At 43.4% G+C, this 20,250-nt stretch overlaps 3 protein-coding genes across 4 annotated transcripts; 1 reads left to right on the top strand and 2 right to left on the bottom strand.

Moving 5' to 3' along the window:
- Nucleotides 1-489: 489 nt before the first annotated feature.
- aco2 (aconitase 2, mitochondrial) lies at nt 490-7,605 on the bottom strand. The gene is made up of 17 exons (XM_068583721.1): nt 7,538-7,605; nt 6,440-6,582; nt 5,904-6,162; nt 5,720-5,812; nt 5,470-5,628; nt 5,155-5,305; nt 4,969-5,073; nt 4,543-4,634; nt 4,201-4,306; nt 3,961-4,118; nt 3,794-3,867; nt 3,590-3,701; nt 3,218-3,496; nt 2,907-3,098; nt 2,634-2,766; nt 2,342-2,463; nt 490-2,259 (listed from the first exon to the last, which is right to left on the bottom strand). The coding sequence occupies exons 1-17, from the start codon at nt 7,571-7,573 to the stop codon at nt 2,128-2,130; spliced, it is 2,346 nt and encodes a 781-aa protein (XP_068439822.1). The 5' UTR covers nt 7,574-7,605; the 3' UTR covers nt 490-2,127.
- A 556-nt stretch (nt 7,606-8,161) lies between these two features.
- phf5a (PHD finger protein 5A) lies at nt 8,162-9,861 on the top strand. The gene is made up of 4 exons (XM_068583657.1): nt 8,162-8,302; nt 8,680-8,703; nt 9,396-9,562; nt 9,667-9,861. Exons 1-4 carry the CDS (start codon nt 8,251-8,253, stop codon nt 9,754-9,756), a joined length of 333 nt encoding a protein of 110 aa, XP_068439758.1. The 5' UTR covers nt 8,162-8,250; the 3' UTR covers nt 9,757-9,861.
- A 737-nt stretch (nt 9,862-10,598) lies between these two features.
- Nucleotides 10,599-19,797, bottom strand: tefa (TEF transcription factor, PAR bZIP family member a). Of its 2 annotated transcripts, none has more exons than XM_068583779.1 (5): nt 19,589-19,797; nt 14,221-14,598; nt 13,680-13,900; nt 12,682-12,893; nt 10,599-12,213 (listed from the first exon to the last, which is right to left on the bottom strand). In XM_068583779.1, the coding sequence occupies exons 1-5, from the start codon at nt 19,668-19,670 to the stop codon at nt 12,189-12,191; spliced, it is 918 nt and encodes a 305-aa protein (XP_068439880.1). In that variant the 5' UTR covers nt 19,671-19,797; the 3' UTR covers nt 10,599-12,188. The 2 variants fall into 2 exon arrangements, with proteins under 2 accessions (XP_068439880.1, XP_068439879.1); XM_068583778.1 differs by lacking the exon at nt 19,589-19,797 and adding an exon at nt 15,701-16,080.
- Between the last annotated feature and the right edge of the window lie 453 nt (nt 19,798-20,250).

The following is a 20,250-nucleotide window of genomic DNA, read 5'->3' as shown; positions in this document are numbered from 1 at the left end:
GCCTCTTCGGACCAGGACAACAAGGAGCGATGCTCTTCAGACTGGTTTCTCATCCAGTCTGTGTAGCGCCACAGAGGATGAGCGCTCTACTTTATGTATTCAGCCCGTGTCCGGCCTCACCTTTTGACAGATGTGTCCAGGTTGTGCTTTATTCAAAGAAAATCAAAGCAGAGTCAAACTTCTACAAAGATAAAACTCAAAACGAGCACCGGCTCTTGTTCTCTCTACACCAGATTTTATAAATCAGAAGCTGTCGAGTGCAAACTTCTTCTGTTAGGGCAACACAGAGCATCATTGAGATGTTCCTTTTTTCAGACTTGATACTCAATGAATCCTAATAACCACCATATGTTTGTTGTAAAGTGTTGTTCATCTGTTCAGGATTATCTGAGCAGTACTTCAAATGAATAAACTGCATCTCTCTACAAATAACCAAAGACAGACTGTAATCACGTCACTGGAACAAATGTAGATAAATCAGATCTGAGATTGTTTTTATTTTTGTCATTTTTGTTATACAGAAAAAAATAATCTGAGAGAAAAATAAGACTTGTACACGTATGTACATGTAACCAGAGACTTCCCTTACAGTCGGTGAGAGGAAGATAGTGGTTTAATCCTTCAATGAATAACTTCTTGATGCATGTAGTCGGCAGGGACTGGGAAGGAAAATAAATACAAAAACACATCCAGTTTCTTATCAGTCGATCATCATGTTGAGGTTTCGGTTCATTTCCTCAACAAAGTACCGAAACACGACGTTGGGTTCTCTGCTCGCTGCCATGTTACTGAATAAAAGGGAGCATTTACAGTCAAATAGCAGTTTGACATGTTTCCACTAGCAGACTGTTACTTTTATTTTCTTCAATACAGTAAAATTTCTGTTGGGGTAAAAGTAACACAAAAGTGACACGTTACACTACAAAAAAGGAGCGTGAAAACCCAGAACGGACAAAGACGCCGGTCCATGTTTAGCCTGCACTTGAATTAAAATGAAGCTTATGGAAAAAGCACACGGGAAACCACTTTATGTTTGACCTTGTAAAGAGGTTCGGGCCTGATGGGGAGGGGGGGGGGAGTGATGGCGTCGGGGAAGAAGAGGGGCGTTAACTGTATTCTCACACAGCTTTTATTTATATATTACCTTTGGTACCATCGTCATCATGTACCGTACTTGGCTGAAAGATCATGGATAACTAACTCACCCCTAAATGCTCCCGTTAGATGTACAGTAATCGATCATCAAGTTTCACTATGTTAGTTTAATTTACTGTTATGTTGGATCCACTTTCCCTCACACTGGCCAATGCACTTATGTGACTCACTACGGTTCAACGATCCCCAGAAAACAGCTGTGTCAGCGAGGGTCTGCTTTCAAAACTGTAAACCAGATAAAATGATGTAGCTGCTGCGCCTTGTGGACGCCGCAGTAACTCATCGTGGCCACTGGGGGGCAAACAGGTTGACCACAAGTAAATACACTAATCAATGTGTTTCTTTTGGATCCATGTGGTCATTGCAAACACACTTATACTAAACAAATGGACCCGGAGAGGCAGCAAACAGCAGTACTTTCCTGTTCAAGGTGGAGTGTAAATAACATCGGGGCCGGTTGAATGAATAATAATGGTTGAATACAGCTGATTATTGCCATGAAGTGTGCAAAACAATCCTCAAGCAAGCGTGTGACCAGCTGGCTGAGCGCCAGAGTGAAGTGGCGTCCACGCTCCACAGGTTTACAAGCCAGCAACAACACCGGCAGCGCCTCAGCTGTCAGAAGCTCGGGTCAAAGCTCGGTGAGTCCAAATGTTTGTTTTCACAACAGAATCCGATTTCTAGCGTTTGACTTTGGAACATGGCGGCGAACAGTACCTTCAAGAACGCTATGAACTGACAAATGACAGCATTAGAATGATCAGCCATCGCTGCATCTTCAGCATTAGGCTGCACTGGGACTGAATTGATCGACATTTAACTCTTTGAGGTATATTCACATTTCTTCAGTCCAAACTGATGGAACAGACATCAACAGCGTCTACATTCTTCTCACACACAATCCTGACCGCCCCGTTCCCTTCCCCCTCCTGAAAATCCTCCTCCTACATGTCCGTTCCTCGTTCCACCGCCTCACTGCAGCGCCTTCATCCTGTTGAGGGCGGAGCCTGCCTGGAACCATTCGATCTGTCCCTCGTTGAAGCTGTGGATCAGTTCCAAGGTGTCCTCGCTGCCGTCGCTGTGCTTCAGGACAGCGGAAAGAGGCTGAGGAGAGAACGAGAGGGTCTCATTACGGACGCCATCTTTGAACAGCTGGAGAAAGTTTACCGCAGGTAGGTCTTCGTACCTTTCCTGGAGTGAAGGTTTTTAGTCCTCTGATGGAGATCGTGTCATCGGGGCAGATCTTGTCGTAGTCTGATGGGTTGCTAAAGGTGAGTGGCAGCACACCCTGCTTCTTCAGGTTTGTTTCTGAGGACGGGAGGGAGACATGTTTGTTAATAAAATAATGACTGATGAACTGTAGGATCGGAAAAACAAACTATTACTTCACATAAATCCAGGAAAAACTAATAAAATGGCCATCCAAGACTTCATCACATGTTGAATCTTAAGAGTCTGTAGCGGGTGTGGTGCAGTACCATGAATTCTGGCAAAGCTCTTGACAATGATGGCTCTTCCTCCCAGGTGCCTGGGCTCCAGGGCGGCGTGCTCTCTGCTGGAGCCCTCGCCGTAGTTGTCATCTCCGACCACAACCCAGGACACACCGTTGGCCTGCAACCAACAGGAATGAAAAAAGGCATCGAGTTGCTAACAAACAAGGAAACCCAGAGGAATGTATTGGTGTGCTGCTGAAGAGCCGCTTTGGCCCAATGATCCACTACCTGTACCCTTCCCCTCTCTGGAGTCCTCACCTTGTAGTGACGGGCCACATCAGGGACTCCTCCGTACTCCCCCGTCAGGTAGTTCTTGAGCTTGTTGATGGCATCATTCTCGCTGTTGACTGCACCGATCAGCATGTTGTTGGAGATGTTATCCAGGTGACCGCGGAACTTCAGCCAAGGTCCAGCGGCGCTGATGTGGTCTGTGGTGCACTTGCCCTTCACCTGTGGAGACAGATAAGGGAACAATTTACAAAAAAACATTTTCATCGACAACACAGCTGCCCTGAGAAGGTTTAAAGACCCACTGCTACAGGAGTCGGTGCCGTTTCTAAAGACCCGACCTTGATTAGGACCTTCATGTCCTCCAGATCACTTCCGCTCCATTTGTCAAAGGGCTCCAGCAGCTGGAGCCGGTTGCTCTCGGGGCTGACGTCCACCTTGAGGCTGGAGCCGTCGGGGGGCGGGTGCTGGTACGTGTCCTGGCCCGGGTCGAAGTCCTTGGCGGGCAGTTCATCCCCATAGGGGGGGTCCAGCTTGAACTTCTCACCGTTGGAGGCTGTGAGGTAATCCGTCTCTGGGTTGAAGTTCAACGTGCCGGCGATTGCCATGGCAGTGACAATCTGAGGGAGAAGAGGCGATGGAAAGGAGTTTAGCGTCAAAACGCAAGTTGTGTGTACAATAACTAGCCAAGTGTGGATTTAGTGAGCGTTTACCTCAGGGGAGGTAACAAAGGCGTGTGTTGCAGGGTTGGCGTCATTCCTGGCAGTGAAGTTCCTGTTAAAAGACGTGACGATTGTGTTCTTCTCTCCCTTTTTCACATCCTGCCTGAACACACACAAACACAATACATATTACCTCAAAGAAAACACAAGTGGAATTGAACTTTTTGGACACTCAGTCCTGTTACAAACACTTACCTGTCCCACTGTCCAATGCATGGGCCACATGCGTTGGCCAGCACCACCCCTCCTACATCGCCAAGGATCTTTGACTAAAAGGAAGACAAACACATTTGAACTCTCCTCATGTCATCCGGCAATAAATAATTGATTTAGGGGAGGTGCCGGTCGCTGCTTTCACTCACGTATCCATCTCTCTCGATAGTGGCACGAATCTGCTCGGAGCCGGGGGTGACCGTGAACTGAGCTTTGCATGTCAGGCCTTTATCGAAAGCCTGCTTGGCCACAGAGGCGGAGCGACCCATGTCCTCGTAGCTGGAGTTGGTACAGCTGCCGATCAGACCTAAAAAAGGGGGAAGAAGCCAGATTAGATGTCAGAGAGCATATCGCTGGAAACCAAAGCTGTGCAGCATGTCAAGTCTTACCAACTTTCACCTCCAGCGGCCAGCCGTTCTTCTCAGCAACAGCACCGATTTCAGACACTGGGTGAGCGAGGTCAGGGGTGAAGGGCCCGTTAATGTGAGGCTTCAGCTAGAACAAGAAGAACACAACGTTGATGTTACTCAAGTCATTCTCACAGAAACCTCTCTCTGTAGCAAGTGAACGTCTCACTATGAAAATACGTTGGTGATTCATGAGCAAACCTGAATACGGGTTTGCATTACAGAGAAAGACAGAAAAACGTTATTTCCGGTCTTGCTCTTCATGCATTTCCTGACGCTCTACAGTTTGAAGTACAAACAAAGCCTCAAAGAAGAAGTGCAGACCTCATCCAGATTGATCTCGATGAGCTGGTCGTACTCGCAGCCTTTATCAGGTACCAACAAGTCTGAGAATTCATCAGACAGGGCAGCGATTCCTGGGAAGAAACAAGGAGTGTTGAGACACCAACAAGACACATAGCTTTCATTTATGCCAGGCAGGTCTTCCATGAAGATATTGACTCACAGTTTAGAATGGCACTGCACTACTACTACTTGATTACTTGCATCCTTCTTACTTTTGTTTATTTCATTTAATTTCTTTAGCTGTGCAAATCTGATGCAAATATTTAGAACTTTGTTCTTTTTCTGGGATTAAATTCTTCCGGATTCATTTTGTGCAGTTTTGCTTTCTCAGACAGATGTTGTAGGACAGTTGGAACAAATAGTTTGTTGGCGGGTAACATTGCATGACCAAAAGCCTAAACATACCTCCACGTCCTGTCTTCTCCAGGTACGACTTCATGCGGTGGTTATAAGGAAACACTGAGGTCGTGGCTCCAATCTCTGCTCCCATGTTGCAAATGGTGGCCATACCTGCACGCATTAAAACAAATGTGTTGAGCCAAACCTTAATATATCAGGTTAAAAAAAAAATAATTGTTTTTTCAAACTGACCAGTGCAGGAAATGGAGTCAACTCCGGGTCCGTGGTATTCTACAATAGCTCCAGTGCCGCCCTTCACCGTCAGGATGCCAGCCACCTTCAAGATGACATCCTTAGGAGACGTCCAGCCTGAGAGGGTACCGGTCAACTTCACACCAATCACCTTTAAGGAAGAGAACGGTGAATTCATTGTGGCAAGAAAGTTCAGCGGTGTAAAGAAACACAACTACGGTTGAAACAGTAAATAGAGGAAAAGTGTCACTGTAAATAAAAGTCAAAAGACGACACAGTCAACAGAATGTGTGCAAGATATTGTATTGCGCTAACCTCGGGACACTTGAGCTCCCAGGCGATTCCTGCCATGACATCTACAGCATCCGCTCCTCCAACACCAATGCAGATGGACCCAAGCCCACCGCCGTTTGGTGTGTGTGAATCTGTGCCAATAAGCATCACTCCAGGGTAGGCGTAATTCTCTAGGATGATCTGTTTTTGAGCAAAATCTGAATGTTAGCGTGCTAGAAATGACAGTAGCTTGTCATTTCCAGGCACTGCATCCAAACTTTAACTGTGATACCTGATGGATGATTCCAGAGCCTGGTTTCCAGAAGCCAACTCCATATTTGGCCCCAGCACTGGACAGGAAGTTGTAGACCTCCTGGTTGACCTCCTAGGATGAGAACCATGACAAAAACGCAGGTCAACAAGTGATCCCTTTTGAGACATTAGTATAATTACAGTAAACAAATAAGATCCCTCGCCTTTGCTCTGGCCAGATCCGTCACCCCTCCGGTCTTGGCCTCGATCAAATGGTCACAGTGAATAGTGGAGGGCACGGCCACCTTCGGCAGGCCGCTGCTGATGAACTGGAGCATCGCCATCTGGGCCGTGGCGTCCTGCATGGCCACGCGGTCGGGACGCAGCCGCAGGTAAGTGCGACCGCGGGCGATCTCCTGGTTGTGGGGGTCGTCGAGGTGGCCATACACAATCTTCTCTGACAGGGTGAGTGGTCGGTTGAGCCTGGACAGAAAAATGAAAACATTTTATTTGTAGTAGGATGCTGGAACATTAGATGTACATTCAACAAGGAACAGGTCAGACGATGAGGATACAGCTACGACATGAAAAATGAACTAAGTAAGACAAACTGAATGTCAGGCTGACCTGCAAGAGTTGGTAAAGACAACAAACACGATAACAAACTGTGGTCGAAAAACAAACACTCACTCATACAGATAAGGGAGTGTTTGAGAGAAATAGTGACGTGAGCCACAGAGTAGATTGGGAGAACGCTGACCTTTTTCGCACAATGTCAATATTGGACTGGAGCTTCTCATAGTTGACGAAGGAACTGGGCTCAAAGCGGCTCATGGACACGTTGGCTTTGGCTCTGTAGGCCGCGGATACATGCAGGCGGCGCGCACCATGACCCAGAGCCAGCTGGAGACGACAAGAACCAAAACATACAAATGATTTTTTTATATTTTTGTATCCATTTCACTTTCTTCTTTTGAAAAACTTTTTGAAATAGAGCCAATTGAGCAGAATGAAAAAGATTGTGTGCCGAGAATCATATTGATATGTAAAAAAAACAACTTAAATGACTTTGAATGCCACGCTGTTGTCCAATCCCCTCCCAAGTGTCAGATATCAGGGTGATACCAGGTGAACACTGTGACGCAAGTCATAAACAAAAATAGTGCAAAGAAATGAGCACCGAATGGATATACATGGACTGGATGATAATGTACATATGAAGTCTATATACTGTATAGAGAGAGGGTTGGATTCATTGACAGTGACAGATGAAATGTAAACTGTAAAATGAGCATTAATTGTGGGAGCAGTGGATGTCTATTGACAGTGTATGACTGATTTAATCGATCAGAGTAACGGCCTGCAGGAAGAAACAGTTCTTAAATAACCTTGAACATCTTATAAAATTAAGTTATCAAAGAAGACACAGAAGAGAACAAACTGCCAAAGGTCTGTGTGTAACACACATGTTGTTGCTCCACTGTGGGCATGCATGGAGATCACCTTGTGGTTAACCTTGCTATTAAACCCTAACCTCCCCTTCTAGACACAACCTAAACATGTTATTTAAGGACTGACAACATCGGCAATGAGTGTCTGGTAAACAGGGACACTGGCTGTGTATTTTAAACCAGTGCCAAACTAGTTGTCTCCCACTGGATGAGTCCAGGGCAGTCAGGACACGATGACCTGACCAATGAGCCTGCGACCGTTTCACAGCTTATTTATCCTCATTTGCACTCTGAGAACTTTAAAATGTCGGTTTGACATTACAATAAACCTATTAAATGCAACATAGTAAGTGACATCCTTTACTGGTTTTTAAATATGGTAGAAATAGCACATTTTCGTCTCTTACCTGGAGCCGGGCGACAGTGAGACAGTAGGTTGCCATTTTGTTCACTGACAAAGATGTGTCGGGCGGTGGTGACGTCACAGCCTTTTAAACCGCGGTCTCGCAGGTCCTTAAAGGACAAATATGTACGCTAGTTTTATCTTTATCTATTTTGTTGAATACATTTAATATAAACTTACATTTGATCCTTCCCCACTTTTTTACATTTGAAAAAAAATATACAACACATACAATTAAATGTCACCCTTTCAAGTGTTACTATATGATTGACCTTTATAAAGCAGCAAGGATGAGGACACGTTTGTATTACAATACAGTTATAACTCCTGCACAGCCATAGTTTTTATGATAATACTTTATTATAATGTATTTTTTATTAAAACACAAAAGAGGAATATTTGGGCATATGGAGCAAGATCAAATAATCAATATTGTCTCCTTTTTGCTTTACTTTGGAGACAGCAGGTGGTCCGAAGTTTACGAAAGTCACCGCTGAAGCCAGTCTGCAGCGTTTATTACAATATCTTAAAGTAAAAGTATTAAGTGGAAGGCTTTAAGGCACCGAATTGATTTAAGTCTCTTTTTATTATCTTTGTTATTTTGTTCACACTCCAATGCAGTAGGCGGCGGTAATGCACCTTTTGCCAGCCGCCATAAAACCTAAAAAGAAAAAGGCGAAGAAGAAGTCTGCAGCGTTCTCCTTACGTTAGCCGACAATGGCTAAACATCATCCAGATTTGATCTTTTGCAGGAAACAAGCCGGTGTTGGTATGTCCAACCTTATTTAAGTCCACGCGTTTGTTAACACTGTTGTTCTTGTTATTATAATTTCTCCTCAGTCGGGTGTCTGTGTTTTATGTTTTGCGCGAGCTCACGTTAGCTGCCATGCTAACAGTGAGAGCATGGATTCATTGAACGAATGTTAGCCTTGGTGTTAGCTTAGAAACGTCCACACGGTTATGTCGCCATTGTGAGTAATGTTACAGTTTGAAAGTGACTTTAGTGTAATTAATGTGTTTTTACTCTCACTATGAGGAAGTTAAGGGCTATTAACTTTAATGGATAAAAGCGATAGAAATCAACTGTTAGCCAGTCGGGCGTAACTTAACTCACTGTGTCTGACTGCTTTTGTTTATGTTCCTCAGCTATCGGGAGACTTTGCGAGAAATGTAAGTGTTTCCTTTCTGTGACTAAAACCACAAATGGAGCGTGATGTGTTTTCCTTTGTGCTCGTAATTAATACAGCTGGCTGTCTTATTAATGTTTCCTCATTTGCATCTGTAACAGTTAAGTTACGTTATTCCTGTACAATGAATGACATATATTTGTCAACTAGTGTTTTTTATTAATATACTTCACCTGTGTTAATAAACGTCTGCATTCATACAAACATCTGATTATATCGCAAGATTTAAAGTCGTGCAAATGATGGTGATACAATTTTAAGTTAAGACGCAAAGTGTGCACACAGTTTCCCATTATAGTGAACTTTGTTACTTCTTTGTCAGAGAAGCAAGCTGTTTATATGTGTGTGTGTGTGTGTGTGTGTGTGTGTGTGTGTGTGTGTGTGTGTGTGTGTGCATCCTTAAGTTATGGATGGTTTCAACAACCCCATTTTTTAGATAGACAAATCATTCATCAATCAATCATTCGGTAATAAAGAAGTATGTGGCTGCTGTAAATTGACACACGGTGCGTGACATTATGGTCAGGTAAAGATGTATCTCGCAACACAACCTTTTTAGAACTTTTTTTTAGCAAACAAATGTATCCCCAACATTGTTTCAAAGTTCATTTAGTTGCCATGATCTACTTGTTTTCTCAATCAATTCTGTCATCCGTCTTGTCCCCGTCCTCTCAGGTGATGGAAAGTGTGTCATCTGTGATTCCTACGTGAGGCCGTGCACGCTGGTGCGCATCTGTGATGAGTGTAACTACGGCTCCTATCAGGGACGTTGTGTCATCTGTGGAGGGCCAGGAGTGTCAGATGCTTACTACTGTAAAGAGTGCACCATCCAGGAGAAAGATGTGAGTGTATTATCCGTCACTGAAAAGAGACTTTATAAAGACTTAACCTGTTTATCTGAGATGAAAACATCACCTAAACCGGCTCTTTCTGTTTCCCTTTACAGCGAGATGGCTGCCCTAAGATTGTGAATTTGGGCAGCTCTAAAACGGATCTTTTCTATGAAAGGAAGAAATATGGCTTCAAGAAGAGGTGAAGACACCACGGCCCGATTCTTGTTTTAGTTTTTCAGCTTTTGCAGATTTTGTTTAAAACCTGAAGAAAATGTTTTTGACTTGTCAATAAAACTGTTTTGTATTTCTCTCTTGTTCCTGTTTTGAATGTTGAAATAATCAAAATATATAGAATATTCATTGCAAGGCTTGTAACATCAAATAGATAACTGAATTTATGTATTTATTTATTTTGCTTTGTAGTTAATCTCATTGCTGAGAATCACCAACGAACACTTTATAGATGAATTATTAAGCTGCCAAAATTCTTAGTTTTTAAAATGTAGACAAACCTACAATAACATGTTTTGGCACAGCTGTGAATTAAATATAGGAAACAAAGTATAAGAATGGAGACTTAATGCCGCTTAAATAAATACAATGGTATCAATTTCTCCAGAGATGTGTAGTGAACCTGTTTAGTTTTACATACTGATGAGCGTCACGCTTCATCCAGCTTTATTACACATCGTCTCTGAACTCCCACCAGATGGCAATGTTTCAGTTTTGTTCTGAGAACCATCTGTTTCAGATTCATAAAATTAAACAGTGTGAAGACAGGATTTATTATTGATATGAAAACTGCCTGTAAAAATCCTCAAGAAGACCATGAACAAAATATAAATAGGGGGACGCAGCTTTATATTTGAGTGCAACTGTTTTCCACAGCTCATTTACCTTTGTGCAATAACACAAATGTATTAACTCAATTCAGAATACAATATGGGTACAGCATACAATTCCTGTGGACATATTCAATGAAAATCATAAACTAGAAATTCATATTTGTATATTGTCCTCTGCTTGGCTCAGCTGATTCCAGAAAATAACTTCAAACACTTCCAGACTCTCAAGTCTTTATTTATACATACAAGACAAAAGGTAGCTGTAAATGAAGTTTCTTCACAAGAAATACAAATACAACCAGGAAGGTTACACCCACTTGATGGTAAATAAATCAGCCTGTTCCAGATTGAACGATATTAAAGCAGAAAGCAGAAACAAAATGTATTAATAGAAACTGCCCTGAACAATGTGACTTAATGCTGGAAGTAAAATTATTTCCACAAATGCGACTGTCGTAAATTTAATAAAAATCTGTTGAGTCACAATTTGAACTAAGGAAGTTATGAGCATTACATAATATGCCCCCCTGTAAACATATAGTACAGATTTACTGAGGGCTCCGGCTTCATAAACATACAAATGTACTGGCAACAGACACTGCCAGCAAACGCACCTCAGACAGAAAGAAAAAGCAAAGCAGTCCACACAAAATAAGAAAAGTGGGTTATAAAGGCTGATAAATGTGTCCTCCAACACAAACTAAACTGAGCACGGTGTGATGCTTTTAGGCTGAATGAGTCAAACATTTCCCCTTCTGCTGCCGGTAATAAGGCACTAAACAAAGTCCTGTTAGCGTCTGACAGCTCGCCTGAACACTCACTCTCACACATTATCAATGCAAATGTAGCTCATTGGGGACAGATGGCTTTACTTGAAATCTATCCAAAACTGAGTTTATAAATGTCCAATGATACTGAATGCAATGTAACATGTTGGAGGGAGGAAAAAACAGTCTAAGTATATAATCTTAGGCTACAACTATTTACAGTACATGCTTTAGTGGATTTTACACACAACACGTATGAACGGTCACTGACGTGAATGGACGAGCCAGCGTTGACAACCTGCAACGGGCGACGCAGGCGTCCTACTTTTTGACCAAAACAGCACCAGAGACAGTGAGAGCAGTGTTTGTGTGTCTCTGAGCTTCTGGTAGTGAAGAGAAGAGTGAACATGGCTGCACTCCTTTTTGCAACACCACTGTAATCACCTGAAGGACTTAAACTATTGGAAATGTTGGAGTTAAAAAGTGTTTTGTGGGCAAAGAAAAGCCCAGCTTTTCATATAATCTGCTATATAATATATATTTGAAAATAAAAGTCAGGCCGGTTCCAGTAATTCATTCAAATGTAGAAAGAATTGGAAGCAAACTGTAAATCCCTGTTTTTACAATACCTTAATTACTATTCTAGTCCAAACTATTGGAATTGCTACCCATCTATAATTTACAAAAAGGAAAAAGCATCAGTTTCTCTAAAATAAACATCACAAATGATCTCTCTTGGCCAAAGGCATTCAAAACATGATAAAAGGTACCCTTCATCAAAGTTGTGAACTGAAGAAGCACTTGAATACCCGCTCACACTCCTCATTCACATGGATCGTAAATCCAATTCTAAAAAAATCCAGAAATGTAAAATAGATTGTCAGGTGTTTACATGACACTGCATCTCCACAGCAACACTAGTCAAAGCCCTCCTCTTCTTCATCTGATCGATTCTAGCGTTTGCACGTATCCACTCCGTCGGGTTGATTTATTCATTCCTAAAATAAATAAATCAACTGTTTCCTACTGGTCTTCTTCCAGCACCGCACTTGAAAGAGAAAAAGGATGACAGGAAGGGGGGGGGATTATTATTTTGCATTATTCACACAGTCACATGGTTTTGTATCTGATAGATAGCTTCTGATGTGTAACAGTAGTTTGAGTTGTTTTCTGTCTGTTCACTTCTTATATGCCTCCTTTCTAAAACTAATGACCACACCGACCGAGCTCTAGTCAGAAGGTCCTTCTTTTGGGGTTTGACTGCCAACTCAAGAGTTAACCCACGTGACTGTACTGGTCTCAAAAGGGTATCGCCCCGCCGCCCGTCTTCCTTTCCCCCTGTGTCTAACTCCACCCGACCACAACAGTCACACACCGTCATCTCAGCGCTACAGAGAATTAGCCATCTGCTTTATGAGAACAGTTCCCAAATAAGGTTTCGTACCCAACGAGGGGCTGATGCCGTCTTTTAATATGTACATTAAGAATTGTGCATTTGTTTTCCATGTTCCCTTACAGTGGTCCATATCTGTCTTCATAGCGAGTCGCTGTGTTCTTGTAGCGGCCGCACTCCTTCCGCAGCTCGCTGACTTCTGTCCGCAGCGCCGCGTTCTCGCGCTCCAGGAAAGCCGCTCTGACGGTGATCTGGTTCTCCTTTAACCTGCGGGCATCACGGGACCGTTTGGCTGCCACGTTGTTCTTATTCCTCCTGTTCCAGTACTTGTCATCCTGGAGAGTTTGGGGAGGAGAAGAAAGAAGCAGCAGGTTGGACCGAGCTAAAGAACCACAACACCAGACCCCACGACGCCCTCTGAGCTCAGTAGCAGCTTTGTGCATCCGATTGTCAACGCGTCAGCCCGAATCTGATCACTGCCAAGTGCGTAATATGAGCCTCAGCCTGTGCGTGTGTGTGTGTGTGTGTGTTAACAACACTTTTGTTCTCAGGCAGACTGAGAAGGAAGGAAACATTGTTAAAACTGCTGAATCACTGTGTGCTGCATCTGTGACATGGCCATTGCTTTGCTGTTTATTGCTCCTGTACAAGTTGTGTATTTAGAAAACAGCGGATGAAATTTGAAGACATAAATCGGTTGCATTCTATGAGTTTTTTCAGCACGTCTTAAAAACACGGTCACTGGAGACAGCGGGTCCCTGCAGCGCTACAATTCAACAAAATGAAGCCGCGAAAATGCGTTGAAGTGTTTGATGGGAAACTGCAGAGAGTTAAATATTTAAGAGACCGTTTTGTGAAAACAAGGAAGCAGCATTGACTTGTCACTTCCTGTTCCTTCGAATGTGCGTGTGTTGAGCATGACCCACAAGCGCACTCTAAAAAGAAGTATAAAGGCAACCATCTGCGGTGTCCCCGCTGCACGTCAAATGGGGAATATATATGAACCTCTGTTTTTCTAGCTCGTCGTCATGTAATATAATTGATATAAACAGAATTCTGATTAAACACTAACAAATGTATTGGTGTTTTCTACAAACCAAGCTATGCACAAAGAAGCATACCTTCTTTTCCTCAGGCACATACACTTTCTTGGCCTTCTTGATCATCGGTTGTGGCTTGAGCTCGTCTTCAGAGAACTTGTGCTTGCGGGGATTAAACAGCTCTCCTCCAGGCACACTGGACAAGACCAGGTCGGTGGGATCGGGCTCGTAGTTGATATCGACCTCTATCTCATCGGGGTCAATGGGCTCGGGGGTCGCTCTGTCACTTTCAGTGGTCACCTCTGAGCCGACAGAAGAGGTGCACAATAAATGAAATATTAGACGGCTGGAAGTTAAAAAGGGCAGGTACTAGCACCATGAAAGCATGTATTTATTTAAAAAACACTAAATATAGGATTTATTTCCACCAGAACAGACACACATACCAACATGTATCGACTACTAATAGTCCTGTAGTGAACTGTACTATTTCACTATTCAAATCCCTCTATTACACTATCAACCAATCCAAATATCTGGTGTTATGGCTTGTAAAACACACAATTGGCAAGGTTTTAGTGAAGTGCCTCTAGTCTCTGATCCACCAACCTCCACCACTCACCTGCAGTAACGTCGGAGATGATATCCGACTCACTTTTGGTGATGATCACCACTTCCTCCTCACACTTGTCTAATTCCTGAATGGGTAGCAGACTCAGTGGGGACATGCTGGCCAGCTTGGAAACCGCCTTCAGTTTCTGCGTCTTCACAGAGTCTCCTTCTGGGCTGCTCTTTAGAAGGTCCACGCCGGGCAGGCTGGGGATGCCATTCTCCGTGAGGAACTCCTCAAGGTCCATGTACTCCAGGTGAAAGTTTTCGCCATTGTAAGGAATGGTTTTCTCCCAGATAGCAGGGGTCAGGGCGGCCAACGGACCCATATCGCTGCCTCCTCCGCCGAGATCCACATTATCTCCCAGACACAGCTTTTCCTTGTCGGTCTCTGAAACACAGGAAAGATGCATATTTTGAGAAAAGAAAGTCAGTGTTTACAGACATTGGTCAACTTTCAGGGGTCACTTCTGAGCAGAAGGTCGTTGTGTCTATTCTCATGAAAGTCAACTGGGTGAGTTCATCCCCTCGTTTGTTTTTTCTCTCCAAAGAAACTCAATGCGGATGGTCCCTCGGGCACCAAACCCAAGTTTTTGTTTTCACATTTCGACAGTAGGGACTAGTCGGAAATTTCCACAACTGCTACACATGGCAAATGCAATTCTCAACGGCAATCTAGTAAACAAGACAACATTTGCTGAGGTTAATCAGTCGCCCTGAATATCAGAGTTGTGTTGTTAATCACATTTAGAGTCATGGTTCTTATTATTTAACCGAAAAACTTAGTGTCCTCACAGCTCAGAGGAGTCCTCACGTGACCCAATGTGCAGCGCATGTTGTACAACAAAATGCAAATTGAGGAAATACAGAAACGTTTCTGCTCACCACAGCCGGGACTCTTTGCCACAGTGAAAACATTAGACAGTTCAGAGCATTAACGTTGCCAAATGTTTGTGTAACTACAGTAACTGGCCACTTATTTTTAGCACAAGCTTTGACATGTCAGGCACTTCCCTTGGTATGTGTTTTAACTTACATTATTTCGGCAAATAACATAGGAAAAAGGCTACTTTATATACCCAGAGACGTGCGTTTAAATACAGGGAGTTGTCTAGAAAAGCCTCGCTGGTGAGGGGAGCCCGGCGTCAGGCAGACGAGTCCACACAGAACCCGTCAAAGCAGAAGCATCGCGGCCAGATGAACAATGACAGCAGCGACAACTACTTGAACTTCGAATAACGTTCACTGTTTAATGTCACTAGTGGACTCAGATGTACCCCAGACAAAAAGCGGCTGACAGCAGAAGTAACTGTTAATAGTACTGTATCAAATGGCCCATAAAAGACTCGCGAGGAGCGCGGTGGTCATTGCGTGTACATTAAATGGAACGGAACACAAAGTTCTACGTTCGACGGAGGTCCGCTACATTGTAGCGTTGCCTCCACGTCCCCTTGTCTTGGCCATTTGTTCGGCTGAGCTCCTTCCTCACTCACCGTCGTCGCCGTCCAGAAGGTTCGGCGGCGGCATTTCCATGATCTTCTTCAAAACCACGGGGAATGAACTGGGCGCCCCCGCCGCCTTTGCCAGTGTGATGATAATAGGGTCTCCTGACATTTTGCTCCCGCGAAGTAATTGGCGAAGAAGAAAAAAAGCAGCAAGGCAAGCAACTGTCCTTTTGCACGATAACACCGGCTATTCAGTCGGTTTTACCGCCGTTTCCAGGGGATTTTAAACGTGTTTAACTCTGACAACAAGGGTCGCAGACTCGACAGCTCTCGTCTTTGGTTCACAGCCTCTTCCTCCGGAAAATTAGGTCGTTTGATGTTCGGTACAAACCGTACCTGCTCGACGGAAACGTCCACCCAGCCTTGTGTTGATAGGCGGGCTGGGCCCTCGTCTGTGAATATTAATTAAGAGAAGAAAAAGTGGGGCGTGGAGAATAGCGAGCAGCCAATAGAAGTTACTACGGCGCAACTGGCTGAGATCTCATTGGTTGACCGAGTTATATATCAATGTTACACTGAATAAATTAACAGAAAAACGTGCCACGAGCCAAAAACGACGACGTCGTATGTTTCAGCATGGCCTGGTTTCCTGAAGAAATTGTGTCCTGATTGACGTCCTCCACCTAATGTTGTTTTCTTATCAAGATTTTTAAACTACGTTACGTTTGTAATGCGTTAACAACTTCCAGCATGATTCGTGAAGAGTCACTCAATGTCACACCATCTTCAGAAATACACAAATATATTTGACGCGTGTTCCCACTTGAATCTTGCAACCCCATTCACACAAAACATCGCCCAATCTATGGCCATATGTTGCTGATACGTTGTTCCCTCCCCTCACATATCTGCATGCTCCATCCAATAGTGCAGGAAGGGCGTTACAGCAACGCAAACGTAGCCCTACACGCCACCTTGAGGTTTAAGTTGCAGGCCTTATGAGTGCATTGCTGCAGCAGAGCAGACATCTCAAGGGCAAAGATTAGAACAGAAAGTGCAGAAGTTGATCAGTCCCAAAACAACCTCCACAAGGTAAATATACACATATTGTTTTTAAAAAGGATGTTCATGCCCTTTGTTTTCAAAGAACATATTGTTCTTATTATAATATGCCCTGTTTACCTTGACAAATGAGTATATAAAAGCATAAGGCATTGTCCAATGTGTTTCTTTGTCACTATATTGTTAGTGTTCAGTCCATGTCTAGGCCTACATCTGTATTATTTACTGCAAAAGGCAGACCAACACACCATTGTTATCACTGGGGTTTTAGTGGTGGTGGGAGGGGGTGTTTTTTTTGTCTAGTGTCGCTTGTATGTATCTCACAGCTTCTATGTCTTCAAGGTCAGTTGCTACAGCACATAAGCTAAGTAAACGTTTAGATCACCGAAGCACCACACTGCCTCATTTAAAGCCACAAAAACAAAAAAAGCTATTTCTAAACATCCATCCATCCATTATCCAAACCGCTTATCCTCATTAGGGTCGCGGGGCGCTGGAGCCGATCCTAGCTGTCAAGGGGCGAAGGCAGGGTACACCCTGGACAAGTCGCCAGTCCATCACAGGGCAGACATATAGACAGACAACCGTTCACATCTACGGGCAATTTAGAGTATAATTAACCTAACCGGCATGTCTTTGGACTGTGGGAAGAAGCCGGAGAACCCGGAGAGAACCCACGCTGACAACATGCAAACTCCACACAGAAGGACCTGCCAGACCAGTATCCGAACCCCGCCCAGACCAGGATCCAAACCCCACACCTTCTTGCTGTGAGGCGTCAGTGCTAGCCACTACACCACCGTGCAGCCCTATTTCTAAACATGTCACATAAATTACATACATGACATTTGAGCTCTGCATTGAACCCATCCTAAGCATGGGGAGCAGTGCTGTGGTAAAGCCTAACTTGGGGCTAAGTGTCTCGCTCAAGGACACGTCCATGTTAGACAAACTTCAACAGAAATAAGCATGCATTATATGTCAAAATACCATGACTTGACCTTAAGAACCTGACATTAAACTACTTGATCTCACAGACTTGCTTCTTCTTTTGTGTTGCCAGAAATCTCCTTTGGTTGAGGCAACAAACATATGTGGTTATAGGTTTTGGAAAAGGTTATGGTTTTGGTTAAAAATATCACTTTCTAAGGGGAAAGACCTAAAAGGCAAAGTAGTGATTAGAAGTGATCACACGACATTCAAGATGTGACTGGACGCACTCAGTCCACAATGCCATTCCCTTGTCTCACAAAGTTAATAAAAAGTGAATAATTTTTCTGAAAACAGGCGCTGTTGTCACTATTACTGTGCAATTTTGGACAAAAGGACAATGCTGTCGAGCCATGAAATCAGTGACACATCCCCAAGATCTCCAAATTCTCACTGTACATTCAATTGTGGTGACTTTGCAGCATATTTTGATTTTTGTCACCTTTATAGAGTGTGTGTGGCGTTGATGAGACAAATCCTTGTTTATTATTACATGGTTTAAATGCACGGATTATGTAATGTGATAACGCAATGTGATGCACATAGGTCATATGTCCTCAGGTGCCCAAGGCAACAACACAGTCTAATAATAAAGAAGCCATGACTTTGAAGCCTACAGAGCAAATTCTTAGCAAAAGCACACCTCCCAATATAATAGTATTACTGGACGCTAATCTGGTCTTACTAAACATGTGAAGGAAAAAAGGGCCATCTTGTGATTTAATCATGAATCTACAAAGCCCTCCAGTCCTGTTACATGCACACGCACACGTGCACACACGCACAGTATTGCCAGCAACATAAAACAGAAGAATAGGACCCACTGTCCTCTTATTCATAAACACATCTCGGAAATCACCCAACAAGTGTGCTTCTGATGAAGTTTTGATCTATCTATGTTGTGTTGCACTGTGCCGACAAATCATACGTAGATATACATTGTATGTGGACTTATTTTTTGTTTGACCTAACATTTGTCTCGCATTAGGTATTTCAGGGTAATACATGTGCTGTAGAGATAATTTTGGCTGACTTTCGCAAGTTTAATAGTTATTTACCAGAGTTTAGAAAGACAAAACAAACATAAAATGGTCACGAAGTAAGACACTGTTCACTTATCTACAGCAGCCATAAATACTGTTGATGTATAGGCGAAGGTCAATCAATGAAGTGTTTTAAATAGGCTATACAACAAAATGATGACTGGGATCAAGTCGGACAGTTTTAAGCTGCCTTCAAAGTATTAATAGGAAATCACAGAAAAATAACTTCCTGTTAGTTCTGATCTTTAGAGTAGTTTACAGATCACATTTGGCTTCATTCATATGTGATATTTATGGAGAAATGTGTGTGTAGCTGCGTCCTTTGTTCTTTTAATGTCTACCTGTAAAATACATTACTACTTGTTTTGATATGTGTTGTATCAATCAGCTCTCTGATGTGGCGTTTCCCATCATGCACTGGGCCAGACAGTCGGTGGAGAGCTGCTGCAAGGTCTGGTTCTGAAATCGACAGCCACCGAGCAAGTCGGACACAAATCTAACCGGCATGCATTGCGCGATGATCGCCGGCGATCGATTTTGCGCAGAACTGGCTCATCTTGAACGAGCCTATTGTTTCGGTGAAATAGGTCTTTCGGTCGGAGCTGTGAGGCAACACTTAACGTGCAGTTTATTGTGTCTTTATTTATGATGACTCCCTGTGGACGTGAAGTAAAGCCGAGAGCCTTGCAGCCCTTCAACTGACACATTCACACCCAGCTCAGCTGCGGGGATTACGCAACAAGCACGCAGACGTTTGCAGACGTTGCAGTTTCGCTGCATGAAACGTGAAAACCAAACTTTAACAAAACACACCTGCGTGTTTGATTTGACAGCCACTTACCATATTCTTCAAAGTTCGGGAGAGCGAACGGATGCTCAAGAAGAGCCCTGAAAATCTCCGGCATTTCTGTATCCGACGTCATGCTTGTTTTTTTTCTTCTTCCTTAAATTAAGATCAACTGATAATATGCCAGAGCTGCAAAGCAGCTATGTTACAATAAAGCGAAATGAGGTCGACTGAGGCTCACACAGGCCAGACAGCTCCCATGAAATGGTGGAACTATCAGGTCAAATATTATGAACTCTGAAATAAAGTTACTTAACGCAGCCCGCCCACTCGGCTCCCCCGCAGCCAATCAGCAGCGCGCTTCCCGCAGCAAAAGACGGTGAGAGCGCTGATTGGTCGGTAAGTGGGTTAATCACAGTGGTGACAACCAATCGTGAGCTTTGTCTGGATTGCCTGAGGAAAAAAAAGACCAGATGGAACATGTAGAGCCTGGGCATAGCTGCCTGTTATATATTAATAAAACACAGAATACTAAATGCTTAGCATACTGCACTGACTGTGATAATTATTACACATATTTGAATAAAGTCATAGGCTATAGGAAAACACAGCGTATATACTTCAAGATGCTTATGTTCCTTAAATGTGACAGTGAACCATGGGCATTTTTATAGGCTGTATAATAAACACAGGTGTTAATGAAGATAACACAGGTG

Source organism: Clinocottus analis, unplaced genomic scaffold, assembly GCF_023055335.1.
Source record: "Clinocottus analis isolate CAN_PGR_092001 unplaced genomic scaffold, fCliAna1.0.p SCAF_19, whole genome shotgun sequence".
In the NCBI taxonomy this organism is placed as follows: Eukaryota; Metazoa; Chordata; class Actinopteri; order Perciformes; family Cottidae; genus Clinocottus; species Clinocottus analis.
This window is presented reverse-complemented; position numbering and strand designations above follow the sequence as displayed.

Bases quoted from the DNA above. Each gene is read 5' to 3' on its own strand.
- aco2 (XM_068583721.1), bottom strand. From the start codon at position 7,573: ATGGCAACCTACTGTCTCACTGTCGCCCGGCTCCAG. The intron at 3,497-3,589 runs GTAAACGCTCAC...CTTCTCCCTCAG, and splicing joins CCTTTGTTACCTCCCCTGAG to ATTGTCACTGCCATGGCAAT. The intron at 2,260-2,341 runs GTACGAAGACCT...TTCTCTCCTCAG, and splicing joins AAACCTTCACTCCAGGAAAG to CCTCTTTCCGCTGTCCTGAA.
- phf5a (XM_068583657.1), top strand. From the start codon at position 8,251: ATGGCTAAACATCATCCAGATTTGATCTTTTGCAGGAAACAAGCCGGT. The intron at 8,704-9,395 runs GTAAGTGTTTCC...CCGTCCTCTCAG, and splicing joins CGGGAGACTTTGCGAGAAAT to GTGATGGAAAGTGTGTCATC. The intron at 9,563-9,666 runs GTGAGTGTATTA...TTCCCTTTACAG, and splicing joins GCACCATCCAGGAGAAAGAT to CGAGATGGCTGCCCTAAGAT.
- tefa (XM_068583778.1), bottom strand. From the start codon at position 15,821: ATGTCAGGAGACCCTATTATCATCACACTGGCAAAGGCGGCGGGGGCG. The intron at 14,599-15,700 runs GTGAGTGAGGAA...CCTGTGTTTCAG, and splicing joins CCTTCTGGACGGCGACGACG to AGACCGACAAGGAAAAGCTG. The intron at 12,214-12,681 runs GTAAGGGAACAT...TTCTCTTTCAAG, and splicing joins GAAGACAGATATGGACCACT to TGCGGTGCTGGAAGAAGACC.